Below are 13,540 nucleotides of genomic sequence, written 5' to 3' on the forward strand. Positions count from 1 at the left end.
TATGTTAACTAAAATGAATGACTATTAATGCTACTTGTTTGCTTTCTTGTTTTAGTAATAAGTACAAGCTGCAACTGCGCCAGACGTTACTCCACATATCACATCACTGAATATTATAATTTATTTAACTGTGTGGCCAAGATGGCCATTTTGGCGTCATTTTGTGTGTATTTTTGCTGCTTAAACACAACAAGCTGCACTTTAGAGCCCTGCATTTCAGCCCGAGCCCAACGGGCCCCGACTTATTTACGGCTTCGGGACAATTTTCACGTCATAGCTCAGACGCGGGCCGGGCATCGGGCTTGCTTCCTCCTTATTTTTATATTTTAGATATCCATCAATTATTATGGTGATGGAAAAAGATTTGCCGTGCTGGTGGAAACAACACGAGACCGTGCTACCGCGTCTGTCAAGAGCGGCTCGGATGGTGTTTAGTGTCCAGCAGCAGCAGCGAGTGCTGGAAGAGTTCCAGGTTAAAGCGCATGCAAAGCTTGCCGCAAAACCCCAGCAAGTAATTACCATGATGAATGTGTCGGGGCCAAGGGAAATAGAATATTCGCTGAGTTTCGGTTTATTTTTGTGAAGCGCTCCTGCTGACCGAGACGGCAGAAAGCGCATCCTGTTTGTTTTCTAAAAAAAAAGAAAAACGTATGCGGATACTGCGAGTGCACACAAATAAAAGTAGACCCTTAACAGTCCCGAATGATGTATTACTCTTACCTTTATGAGCAAAAACGCCAGTTATTTCCACAAAACGCAAGTGATCGTGCTGGCGACTCCGTGTCCTGCAAAGCACGCTTTAGCTTCTCTGCACAAATGATTGGATACGCGCCTAATGGCACACATTTATCTATTCTAGGTTAACCATTTAAACAAACATTGTGATATGCTTTTTTAAGCATTTTATATAGGCCTATAGATTTTGTGGTGATGATTTGAGAAGGCTAAATTGATCAAACAAAGGCTATTATTAATTCACTGTCCGCCACTGGCCTCTTGGTCGTTACTTTAAAAAACAAAAACTTGAATTTAACAAACAAAAAAATTTTCTAAACATATTTCTAAATTAACGTAATAAAGAAACGAAAATAAATATAACCACTTTGCCATTAAAACAAACCTGAACTATTTTAATGGCTACAACAGCAGCTGTATAATGGTGAAGAGAGAAAGAGAAAAAAAGACACGGGCTCCAGTCGGACTCGGCCGGTAATTCTGATAATCTGTCGGACAAAGGCCGGACAAGAGCATATGTTTGAGGCCCGTGCAGGGTTCTACGGAGCTTGTTTGGTAGCAAACTCAATTTGGTACTCGCAAGTCGGCTTTATATATGCACGCGCGCTTTGGATGTTGACTGCGCACCGCCTAAGGAGTGCGCGAGTACCGAATGGCTTAAAAACAAATAAATACATTTTTGTGACGATGCAACAATGACCCGATTAGGCAAGTGACAATTCTGTCAAGTTCAACTGTCCCGAAACGTGAGCGAAAGTCTTGTATCGCAGCGTGCAGCGGCTCTTGTAGCGCAGACAAGATGCGCCGATGTGAAGCCGTTTGAAGAGAAAGCCAAAGAGAGAAGATGCGTACAGCTGAATCACTCCCGCTGTTTTCAAATGACTGATTTGATCATGTGTATTGTGGATTTATTTACTCATCAAACCTACATGCTATAGGCTATTGAATAAATGTGTGAATATCCATCATTTTAAAGTCAAAAGCTGCGGGAATGAGTAAAACTATGCGATATAGGCTTAGCCTATGCGCAATCCCGCACCGAAATTCAGGACCCGATTAAACAATTCTTATAGAGTTTTGTGAACTAGATTTCCATGACTTTTCCAAAACTTCCTGGGTTTATTTATTTTTCCAAAACTTTTCCAGGCCTGGAAATTGCTGTTTTAAAATTCCATGACTTTTCCAGGTTTTTCATGACCGTACAAACCCTGATGTAAGTAAATATTTTGTCAAAGGAGTTCAGTTAACAAAGTTTGGAAATCCTGTCTAAATCAGGGGATTTTACAATACAACAAAACTAGTGCTATTGAAGGATTAAGTAAACAAGTTGGGGATATTCTCAGACCTGTCCTTTGCTGTGCGGGGGGCTCCTGTGAGGTGGACTTCTGTCTTGAGCAATGTGATACTGGTGATCGTGTTCGCTGCTCTGCAGGGAGTGCTGGGATGGTGAAAACCTGTTGAGCAGGCTTCTATAAAGCTGCTGGAGCTCGGGTAAAGTCACCTGCATCAGAAGACCTTCTACCAACAGCTCCTCCAACTCAGTACCGAGTTCTGTAACACATGACACAATCCCAAATGTTTACACCCAGACAATCCCATCCACTCGGTAAGTGTGTATTAAAACAGGTGTAATGGTCTCACCATTGAGAGGAATACATGGCTGCAGCATGTAGAAACAGCTGTTGCTCCCTACCAGTGTCTGAGATGATGCTGTTCCAGGAATATGTCTTGCCTGCATCATATAAATAGAACAGAACATGAATATAAATAGAAAAGTGTCACATTTTAATTGATTTTCCTCTACAAATTAACTATATTCAAACTTATTAAGCTCACTTTTCCATTCGGATGCTGTGTAGGAGAAACCAGCTGCACTTTGTGTTGCCAGCGCACCGTTCTCTCAATCACATATCGCAGGGCATCGCCCTCTGGAAGCCGAACCCGAATCCGCTGTAAGGAAGCAAGCAGGGGAAGCACCTTATCCAGGGGCGGCTTTTCGGAGCGCTTGCAGAGCGGGCATAACCACGGTAGCCCTGTCTGGATGTCCTTGAACCCTGGCACACAGCCGCTGTGGTAGGCGTCTCGACAGAGTTCACACTGTAGCATAGGGCCTGCTGGGACAGTGTGACACAAGCACACTGTTGGGGCCAAACAGCTGGGTGAAGACTGAAACTTTGACTCATTTGAGGTCCTCAACATAGACAGGCTCTCCAGCTCTTTCTGATGCACCTCACTGAGAGTGGCCATCTGTTTGGAGAAGAACATACAAGTCTGAGCAGATACCCAAATGTCCATCACAGACGTGAACAGTCAGGACTCAACATTAAGGATGGCTTATTCTAGAGCCCAGCAGGGGGAAAAAAAAAACCTGGGTTTCTGCAAAGATTTAAAAATCACTTTAAGTCCTGCATAAATTAAATTAATACTAATAATTAATAATGTCCATACAAAAACACAGAATCATAGCAATGTGCCAGTTTACTGTGTGACCAAAATACTAATAATACCTAGAAAAAAAAAAAGATTTATGTTTTAATTATGAAATACACTGGGACTCTTATTCTGAAATGCTTTACTTCTACCAGCTGCTCATTCGAAAAGATGAGGAAGATAAAATGGGCACGGTTACGACCATCTACAACATATTACAATATAAATACATAAGGTAATCATTATCAACTTATTAACAACAGTAAACCATTCAAATCATTCAACAAATACACAGTATATATTTTTAAATGCTCTGAAAGAGAACCATGTATATGCAACAGCTAATGTGATTAAATAAATCTGAAGTTTAATCAACACATTAGACCATATTGCAATTCCCGTTTTCCATCCCCAGATTTTTAACCTCTTTAAACAATAGACTTTTGTAATACGTTTAAAGGGGACATGAACTGCATTTTTGTTATTTTATAGTTCTCCGAGGTCCATTTATAATGTTAGTAATTTCATCAAATATTAGCAAAAACATCCTAATTTAGAAGTAACAGGCTATTTTCTATACTGTTCTTGACCCCTCTTTGAAAAACGATGTTTTGTTAAGTGTGCCACTTAAGTTCATCCACTCTTTCCCAACGTTACACAGTGTCGGACAAAAGTGGTCCAGTGCCTCAAGACTAAAAGCAATGTAACCATACAGTTTGTTTCGTATGTTTATATGAAAAATTTTAAACTTTTGTTTTGGCTGCTTGGAACCCATTATAATCAGTGATTCTGTCTACACTGGCTGCAGTGCGGTGTGATGCAACCTGACAAATCCCTGACAGTAAAGTGATGCCCTGTTCTATTTCTGACATACTCCGAGCACTTGTGCTACTTCTGACATTAAGGAGAAATGGATTTCTGACTTGATGTGACGCGACACAACAACAGTTGTTATCAGGTGTAGACAGTTAGGATAAGGAAGGCAAAGACTTTTTCCACAACATCTTGTAATCCTCAGAGCAATCTTTGTTGTTTTGTTGCTCAAGTAATCTTGTGTTTACATCTCGATCATATTTACTCACCTACTACTACATATGTGAATCAGTGGGTTGGGCTAAAGAGGCAATGAAGTAGAAGTAGGCATTGCTCTTCTGCAGAGGTGTCTTTCATTGCACTATAACATCATACTGAGCTGAGACCAAATATGAAACTCTTTTGGCAGCTTGGTTTCAAGAAAAGCTGTTTTTGGAATGACAAGGAAGTTTTGATTTCTGGCAGTATGTTTTTATAGTACATTGACCTCCCATATTTGAAAATATCAAGGAAAATTTCTCAATTCGTGACCCCTTTAAGACATTTATGGTCTTACATTTAAACGCTAAAGACAGAAATCCAGAAAATAAATACATATACACATTTTTGAGTGCTGCATTGGCAACTCAAAAGATCAAGGTTAGCAGGACTAACAAGAACCTGTTTGCTTTTCAATTTAGTTTAAAACCTAACCAAAATGTGACTTACTGCTGAAACTGTATATTTGCTTGTAGAAAGCGCCTTTTCCACATCAAAAAGGGAGTCTAGTTTTACTTCAACTTTCTTGCAGGGTACCGAGACATCCTTGGCTTTTTTAGACTTTGACTTCTGCGGTCCAGTCTCACACCTAGGACACAAAACCTTAAAAGACACAAACAGAACAATACATTTTACTCAGAAAAAATTAACACCGTTATTTACATCCTAACAAAGTACCATTGTAAATAAGTACGTACCTCGAGGAGAGAATGGGACGAGTTCCTCAACAGGAATGTTTTAGCTGCACTCTCCTTCCAGGCCTGTACCTCAGATATTAAACTTTCCAGTCGAGACAGTGGTTCCAACATTACCGGAATACTTCTGGCTCTTGACACAAGTTCAGATAGGGCAGCGAGACCAGGAATTCGGCCTCCAGCCTGTAGCAATAAATGTTTAAATGGACGGAGCGCTACTTGCACAAGGTTCTTTGTGTCCAATCATAGGGTTATGAATAATAGAGAATTACAGAAACATGAAACATACCTGAAGGGCATCTGCTTCCATTATCCACTCTCTGGCCCCGTTTACGCAGTCCTTAAGTTGAAGACAGCTGGGCAGGTATGCTGGGATGCTGTCAACTTCCTGTAGAGCTGCCTCAAGAGTCTCAATACTATGACGAGGCCTAAAATAAGCCAAAAGAACAAAACAAAAACAAATGACAGTTTACATTATTTTACAGGTTTAAAAGTTCAAGATTAAACGTCTTTCGTAAAGAACAACCATATGTAAATAGTTAAAATGCTGCTTTACTTTAAAGACGCTAAACTAACCTAGATTATTGGGTCAGTATTTTTTTTTTATTAAAGTATTTTAATATAATTATACCTTTGGAATATATTAATGTTAAATCAATGAAATAAAATCTGTTCTTTTGAACTTTCTATTCATCAAAAAATGATCACAGTTTCCACAAAAAAATATTAAGCAGCACTATACTAATACTAATATAGTCTTTGTGAGTATGAGACTTTTCAAAAACATTTAAACAAACCGTACATTGCAAAACAGTACAAAACAGTACATTGTCCAGTGCATCACCTACACTGTCCATACATTGTTCAATGTCATAATAGATTGAACCAGTTAATCTGCCAGGAAACAGCTTTAAGTCAAAATGCTAACCCGGCACATTTTTATTCCCCATCAGAACTAGCTCAACCATCCGTGTGTGTGTGTGTTTTACAACACACATGTTGGGAGAGCATGAACTGTATTAAACATAAGCCATTGAAAGAAATAAGCAAAAGAAAAATTTGCAAGCAAAATTTTACCAGAATAGTTGGCAAATTATTTTGTTGCACAATCAACATGATCATGTACACTGCCAAACCTAAACCACCAGGAGTTGCTTTCACTTCTCAGATCTTGCTGATAAAAGTGGTAGAGTTTGTATGGTGCCACAAAAGCTTGTCAGTGGAAATGGTCACCATTTACTCTCCCTTGTGTCATTCTAAAACACATATGAAATAAATTTTGTTTTAAAACAAAAGACGATTTTTTTTTAAACCAAAAAAATAATAGTGTCTTGTTTTCTCTTAATGAACTTTTGAAGCATCAAAGTTTTGGTCATCAAAGATCACCCAGATTTGCAGATGTGAAAGACTTGCAAAGGAGGGACAAAAATCTCTCAGGTTTCATTATTTCAAAAATAGTTTTACAAAAGACATGAATGAAATTATGATATGAATTTTCCTTTTTGAGTGAACTATCCATTTAAATTACATTAACATTTAACTTAAATACAAACCTAGCAGTGAGCATGTTATGGGCCTTTTCTTCCCAGTGTTCACAGACAGTGAGCAGCTCCTGCAGGCGGGCCATGGTTCTTTCCACACAGGCATGTGGTGTCAGGCCCACTCCTTGATCTATGAGTCTCCTCATGCAGTCGAGACTGAGGTCGGCTGGCTGATCGCTGGCTTCCTTAACGGCCTCCACCCAGCGGGCTTGCTCCAGCCTCTGCCTCAACACCACCAGCTGAGGCAACTCCACATCCAAGCCTGCACCTTCATCTAGGAGGCTCTGAAGAGCAGAAGAACCGGGCGTGTCCTCTGCAAGGAGATCCGAGCTCTGTTGCTGGAACTGTTCGACGCGGTTCAAAAGAGCCTGAGATGGAAGTAGAGACAGAAAATGTCAGATCAATACCTAAGACATCTGGGAGAATTGCACCAAGCATGTTGTGTGGTTGGGTACCTTTAAGAAAGGGGCCTGTCGGATGGTACAGGGCAGGTCATACAGCTGATTGACAAACGACTTCAATTCCTCCACAGTGAGCTGGTTCTGAGACTTTCCCCCACCAGAGCGATATCTATTAACACAAATACATATTCACATCCATTTAAAACTAGTGAACGTGCAAGAACCTCAGATAGCTCTACAATCCAGAGGAAAGAATAAATGTACCTTGTCTGTCTCTTGCCGTTGAGGAGTTGTTGGGCCATTGAGGTACACCTATCTGCATTTTGAATGACTTGACGCAGGTGACTTAGCAAGTCAGTCTCAGGGTATGACTTCTTCTCTGCTTCTACTACCAATGAACGAAGCTCCTCCAAATCTAATAAGAAAGCAGAATCCCTTATTTTAGTTAAAAAAGTGCTTTTAACTCAGAGACCCATTGTTGCAGAACTGCCACATTTGTACAAAGCATTTAAATAATACCTACCTTTCAATAAATATGTGAAACAATTAAACACAATAACAGATTTGGTGGGGGATGTACATATTAGCTGCTACAGCTGGCTAAAGTCTTACAAAATGGCACTAAAATGATTCAATTTTAGAATAAAGGAATCATGCCTTGAAAGTTTGAACATACATGAATAAAGTGTAATAAAATGCAACACTGGGCTTTAGGCTTCAATACTTGGGATTTCTAAGGGATAAAGACAAACACATTGCAATAACAACTCACCACTTTTATTATCTTGATCCGCTTTCAAAATCTTGTTAACTTTAGATGCCCAGTCTTCATAGGACTCAGCACGAGCCGTCAAAGCCTGGAACAATGGCTTCAGTTCAGCAAGTGTATATTTATAGCTGTGCAAGTAAAAGACAAAAAGGTTAATTTAAGAAAACCTGCTAAATTAAACCAAATTTGCATTTGATCTATCATTCATAGGTTTGTCCTATGCTTTTGCAAACACACACTTGAGCGTATAGCTTCTAGCAGGGCAAGAGCAGAGGTCCTCGATGTGATAGAGACAGACCAGCTGGTCGGGGCTACAGGGACAGGTGATGGCAGACAGGTAACAGGTGGTCCGGCACTTAGCACACTGCCTTTCCTCATCTGGCAGTAAATCATAGTCAACCTGTTGGGAGTGCCACACACCCTAGAGAACAGCATAAACACAATGGGATCAATTACTAACAGACAGACAGACAGACCTTGAATACAAACAAAGTGAACAGTAATATTTTATATATGCATTTTTTTTATTTATTTACTTGAAGTAATTAAGCCTGTAGCTCTGTTGTCTCTATTATAATATTATAGATCGATAGACAGATAAGATACATATTTTGTTGTTATTCAACCAACTTGATCATGAAGTGCAAGTTATAGCAGCTTAAATGAGCTAACCGCCATTAAAATAGCCACCCACCAGCTTATAGACTTTCTCACGGAGCATCTTCTCTTCCAGCATCATGGCACACATGTCCTTCTGGACAGCAGAGGCCAGTTCTAACTCTAGAGAGTCTGCCTTGCTGGCAATATTACAGGTCATCTCATCGTGGGAGAAAACACAGTATCTGTTGAGGGACCGGTAGTGCTGGATACACTGCCGACCAAGAGGCATCTGAAACGCAAGACCGTATTTGAGTTCATTATGCTTCATAACTTACATTGCAATATTTATGCGTATCCTACATTTAAGTCGCAATGAAACTGAAGTAGCGACAGATCACTGTATTGTGATGTAAACCCGAGTACAACAGATTAGCAATCCATTGGTGCTTGTTTGGATTTTAAGATGTGGGTGTTGCACTAAAAATGTATTTCAAGCTTGCAGTCGATTTTGAGAAACGGGCATTTTCAGTAGTATTAGCTTGAGTTGGGATGCAGATGTAAAATTACATTCCTTATCAAAAACAGTAACATCTGTAAAAACTGTAACAACCTCATTTTTATATGGTGAAATGTAATTATTTCTGACTGTTTGAGTTTTATTAAAATTAACCATTGGCCTTCCATAGTAGCATACCTTTCTCATTAAACCACACATACAGCACCTCAATACCATGGTAAAAATGTAACTATATGGTTTCTAGGTATTTGTATGAAAAACAGTAGCCTAGTCTAAATACATTTAGTATAAATGCATAAACACTATAGCTTCATCACAAAAAAATACTGTAATTATATTCCATTACTCATTTAATACATGTCTACATTAATATAATAAAATTGGCTATGAATATCCCACATTTCTGCTACAATACCACGGTGCAGTTAGTGTTACTACAGTTTTTTTTTTATTATTATATGTTTATGGGCTTTTTGTGCCTTTTTATTTTGAGAGGACAGTGGAGAGATGACAGGAAAGTATTGGGTGGAGCGAGCGGAGCAGGATCAGCAAAGGACCTCGAGGCGGGATTCGAACTGGGGTCGCTGTGAGCGCAGTTGCGCTGTCAACGCACTAACCGCGAGGCTATCGGCACCAACTATCATTAGTTTAATCGCCCAGCCCTAATGTCAACTTTAAGTGCCTTTTACCCAGTCTGCAGTGCAGAAGTTGACTGCCTCAGCAAAGTTGAAGCCCTGGTTGAAACCACTGTGATAGGCCCTCGGGAAGGTAATGACAAACTCACCAGCACACTGGTTTGTACGGTAAATCTAAAAGAAGAAAAGATGAGGTAACTGATTATGTGCACCTCACATGAATAAAAATGACTTCATATGTTATTAATGGTCTTTGTTTAGTCCACAACTCCACTCACTGGTACTCCATGCTCCATGAGAACATTTGGGTTCATGATAGTGACCAGCTGGTGGAGCAGGTCTGGCTGAGACTCAAAGAGCTCAGGGGCCAGGCTCTTCATCACATTCTCCAACTGCTCAGCAGCATAGCCAGGAGCGCCATACCACGTCTTTGGCTCTCCCCTGCAAATCAAAACAACAAAAGAGAATGGAAAAACAACCATCTCAGAGCAGGAATTGTTTTTGTCTCAGAAACTGTTAAAATGAAGCGCAAACAACCCATTTAATAAACCATGTCCAAATAGTAATATTTTAAATTCGGTCATTAATTACTCACCCTTTACTCATATTACATAATTACTCATAATTTACTCACCCTATTAATTACTCACTCCTGTCGTTTCCAAACCCGCAAGACCGTGCAATTGCAGTTGCATTGCTGTCTACGGTGGGTCAGAGAGCTTCTCAGATTTGATCAAAAATATCTTAATTTGTGTTCCGAAGATGAATGAAGGTCTTAAGGGTTTGGAACGACATGAGGACGAGTAATTAATGACAATTTTAATTTTTGGGTGAACTAACCCTTTAAATAGGTTACTTTCAATCTGGAAAGTGAGAGTGGATTACCAGTGCAGATAGTTGATGGAATAGCTCCAGTGGTCCTCAATGTGCCAGCAGAAGGAGGAGAAGCACATGCCCACATAAAGCCATGGGAGCTTCATCCCACAGATGTCTGCTGTGACATGAGTCAGCACAGATGCATCCAAAACTGGCATGTTGTTGAGGTTCCAGCCATTGCTCAGATAATCCTGGACAAAAAGAAGTGTGATTTCATGAACCTGCATTTGTAATCTTAAGATTTAGGTTTGTGCTTTCATACAGACTGCAAGAACAAAGCATTGCAGGTCATTTCTGTACCTCCTCCACTGGTGAGACCTTAAATGTGCCGTTCTTAACAGGGAAGCCGCTTCCGAAATCTTTTGAAGCAATATCAGCCCCATACTCTACAGTGACATCCTCCTCGATGGTGCTAACCAGCCTCCAAAACTCCTTCTCCACCAGCTCTGTGGGAACCATCTGCCAAACAACAAGGCCAATCACTTCATACTCCACATGGTATGCAACCATTTGTCTCACAAAAGTGTTGTTTAACAGACATACATGAACAGGCATGTTAAAGTAGTCAGACTTGAAAGAGTCAGCCATATCTCCAAAGGTGCGAAGGGTATAGTCTCTGGAGGCCTGCTCGAACCCAAAAGCCACTGGCGGTTTACCACACTCCTAAAGGGAGAATAGAGAGGCCAATGATTACAAACTAAATGCAAATGACTATTAAATACAATCCAGTACTACCAAGCGACATCACATACTAATAGACAATAGGTAATAGGTGCAGAGAACACAAACAAGAGCAGCTGTAATTTAGTTATGAAAAAAAAGCTTCTAAGAATATGACTTTGTCAAATGATTGTTTAGTGACCTCATGTAAACCTTTTCTTAAAGGGGTCATATGATGCTTTTTTAAAGATCTTTATTTGGTGTATTTGGTATAACAGAATATGTTGACTAGACTTGTGCCGGTATTCGGTAATGCGATATATCACGGTAATGAATATGCACGATATTGTTATCGTGGGCACTTCTAAATACCGTGAATAATTACATATTACAAATTATTTAGAATTTTTAATGCATTTTAAGAATACTTTTCCCATCAACTGGTCAAAATGCACAACACCGCTGTATGCTGCATGAAAGATGTGTGCGCACTCTGATGTAATCAAGCGCGGACGAGAAGCACATGGCGGAACGTGAGAGACGCTCTGGATGAAAGCGCACTTTCACTCTCTGACAGCAGATGGCGCTAAACTGCAGAAATAATAATAATAATAATAATAATAATAAAGAGTCTGCTAAATGACTAAATAAATAAATAATAATAATAATAATAATTCATTTAAATGCAGCCGTTACCCGGGAAACCCTGTAAACAAAGCAGCTGCACTGCCTTCTGTTTCTGAATCGTGTTTAAATGATTTAAACAGCCATTCAGATTTGTGTATTATGCGCACTCTGACGTAAACAAGCGCGGACGCTTAAGTATTTAGACTTAATAGGCTGTTTATTTTCAAACTTTTTTTACATTTTAATCTGGACTACAACATGCCCTAGATATTGTTTTATTATGACAGCACTTTTTTTTAAACAAAATTTCAATATCGTGATAATACCGTATACCGTAATAAAAGCATCAGCAATTAATCGCAACATGAAAACTTGATACCGGCATATCCCTAATGTTGACATGCTTTAATGTTCAAAAAACACATTATTTTTCAAATACTGTACATTATTGTAGGTCCTCTATGCCCCGCCTCTCTCAAACGCTTCGTTTTCTACAAAGTCCCTCCTTCCGACAAGCGCAGTCTGCTCTGATTGGCCAGCTGACCCAGTGCATTGTGATTGGCCGAACACCGCAAGCACTCGTCGGAAATGTAACGGGCCTTACCATAATCGCGAGCTTCATCTTTCAAAATAAATGTAAAGACAGAGCCCGAAAGGGGAACAGAGTCGCGTGACAGACACAGTGATGAAGCTGGTATGTGTTTGTGATGTGACCCCCTCTCTCTCTCTCTCTCTCGCTCACTCGCGCTCTCTCTCTCTCTCGCTCGCTATCTCTCTCGCGCTCTCTCTCTCGCTAGCTCGCTCAATTGCACATTTGGGCGGCATTATGCAAATATTTCCACATAGTGAGGTAGATATGTGGGGGCGTGTTAGAACGAGCCGTTTTAGGGGGGCGTGGCAGAGTCTTAACTCTGATAAAGTATATCTCTTTGGTTTTGAGACTTTAGTCTTTGCAACTTCAGGGATCTTATCTATGCACAATCAGCTTGTAACACGCCAAAGAGAAAGGAAAACTTGAAATCGCATCATATGACCCCTTTAAATAAATACAAAGACATCAGTTTGCAAATGCAGTCGGGAGTGGCTCACCTGAGCCAGGCACTTGGGGCATCTCCAGTCACCTTTGGGGACGTCGTGGAGAGGTGGGATCAGACAGAAGGTGTGATAACTGTCGTCACACCCATCACAAAGCAAGAGTCTATCTTCGTCACCTCCACCCCCACATACCAAGCATATGTACTGCTCCACCTGTGGGGGAAAAAAAAAGCAAAAACATTGCCATAAAGGAACTCACTACATACTTTCTGTTGTGTGAAAACCAAATGGTCCTCTGACCTCCGCCCTCACCTTTGATTTTTCACCTTCAACTTGCTGCTCAATGGGTTCTTCTTTCACCTGCATTGGGATTTTCTTTACTGGAAGAAATTTATAAAAGTAAATAAGTTTGAAATTCCACACTGCATTGAGATTAAAATTTGGAAGTACACTACCATCCAATAGTTTGGGGTTGGTAAATTGTTTTTTAATGTTTTGAGTAGTAGCAGTTATTTATTTGTATTGCCATGCCTAAGGCAAAAACTGTGCTGGGATAATACAATAAGTAACATAAACACAAAATAAAACCAAGCAAACACAAAAACACAGCAGCTAAAATTATACAAGTTTTTTTTTAATTAACATATGATTAAAAAAAATCAAATCTTTTCTGGTAAAATCTTACTAAAGTCCTGAGTGAGCGTACTTCATAAAAAAAAAGTTTTCTACTTGCATTTGAATCGGGACATTCCAATAAAATATGTTTCATGGAAAGGGGGGTCTTGCAGAAGAGTTGGGTCTTCGCCTTTAAGCAAAAAGGCATGGGTCAATGACCTATACGACATCTCGTAAACACCACTTGATCAAATCTTGTTTTAAAGGGGTGGTTCACTGTTTTTTTTCTAGGCTTGATTGTGTTTATGGGGTGCAGTCTAACATGTGTTAATG

General features: G+C 39.9%; 1 protein-coding gene across 4 annotated transcripts in view; it reads right to left on the minus strand.

The window, feature by feature from the left end:
• LOC107655070 (lysine-specific demethylase 5B-like) overlaps positions 1 to 13,540 on the minus strand; it is a 36,741-nt gene that overhangs the window by 7,786 nt on the left and 15,415 nt on the right. For all 4 annotated transcript variants that reach the window (XM_016442470.1, XM_016442471.1, XM_016442472.1 and 1 more), the window contains 20 exons: positions 13,326 to 13,397; positions 12,905 to 12,972; positions 12,647 to 12,805; positions 10,814 to 10,933; positions 10,571 to 10,729; positions 10,280 to 10,461; positions 9,673 to 9,835; positions 9,449 to 9,568; positions 8,337 to 8,531; positions 7,882 to 8,063; positions 7,646 to 7,770; positions 7,138 to 7,288; positions 6,928 to 7,042; positions 6,485 to 6,840; positions 5,221 to 5,359; positions 4,935 to 5,114; positions 4,687 to 4,839; positions 2,572 to 2,982; positions 2,377 to 2,467; positions 2,081 to 2,286 (listed from right to left, as the gene is read on the minus strand). In XM_016442470.1, the coding sequence (XP_016297956.1) occupies positions 2,081 to 2,286; positions 2,377 to 2,467; positions 2,572 to 2,982; positions 4,687 to 4,839; positions 4,935 to 5,114; positions 5,221 to 5,359; positions 6,485 to 6,840; positions 6,928 to 7,042; positions 7,138 to 7,288; positions 7,646 to 7,770; positions 7,882 to 8,063; positions 8,337 to 8,531; positions 9,449 to 9,568; positions 9,673 to 9,835; positions 10,280 to 10,461; positions 10,571 to 10,729; positions 10,814 to 10,933; positions 12,647 to 12,805; positions 12,905 to 12,972; positions 13,326 to 13,397 (3,347 nt within the window). The remainder of the gene's footprint in view (positions 1 to 2,080; positions 2,287 to 2,376; positions 2,468 to 2,571; positions 2,983 to 4,686; positions 4,840 to 4,934; positions 5,115 to 5,220; positions 5,360 to 6,484; positions 6,841 to 6,927; positions 7,043 to 7,137; positions 7,289 to 7,645; positions 7,771 to 7,881; positions 8,064 to 8,336; positions 8,532 to 9,448; positions 9,569 to 9,672; positions 9,836 to 10,279; positions 10,462 to 10,570; positions 10,730 to 10,813; positions 10,934 to 12,646; positions 12,806 to 12,904; positions 12,973 to 13,325; positions 13,398 to 13,540) is intronic.

The sequence above is a fragment of the Sinocyclocheilus anshuiensis genome, unplaced genomic scaffold (genome assembly GCF_001515605.1).
Source record: "Sinocyclocheilus anshuiensis isolate Anshui unplaced genomic scaffold, SAMN03320099.WGS_v1.1 scaffold1072, whole genome shotgun sequence".
NCBI lineage: Eukaryota > Metazoa > Chordata > Actinopteri > Cypriniformes > Cyprinidae > Sinocyclocheilus > Sinocyclocheilus anshuiensis.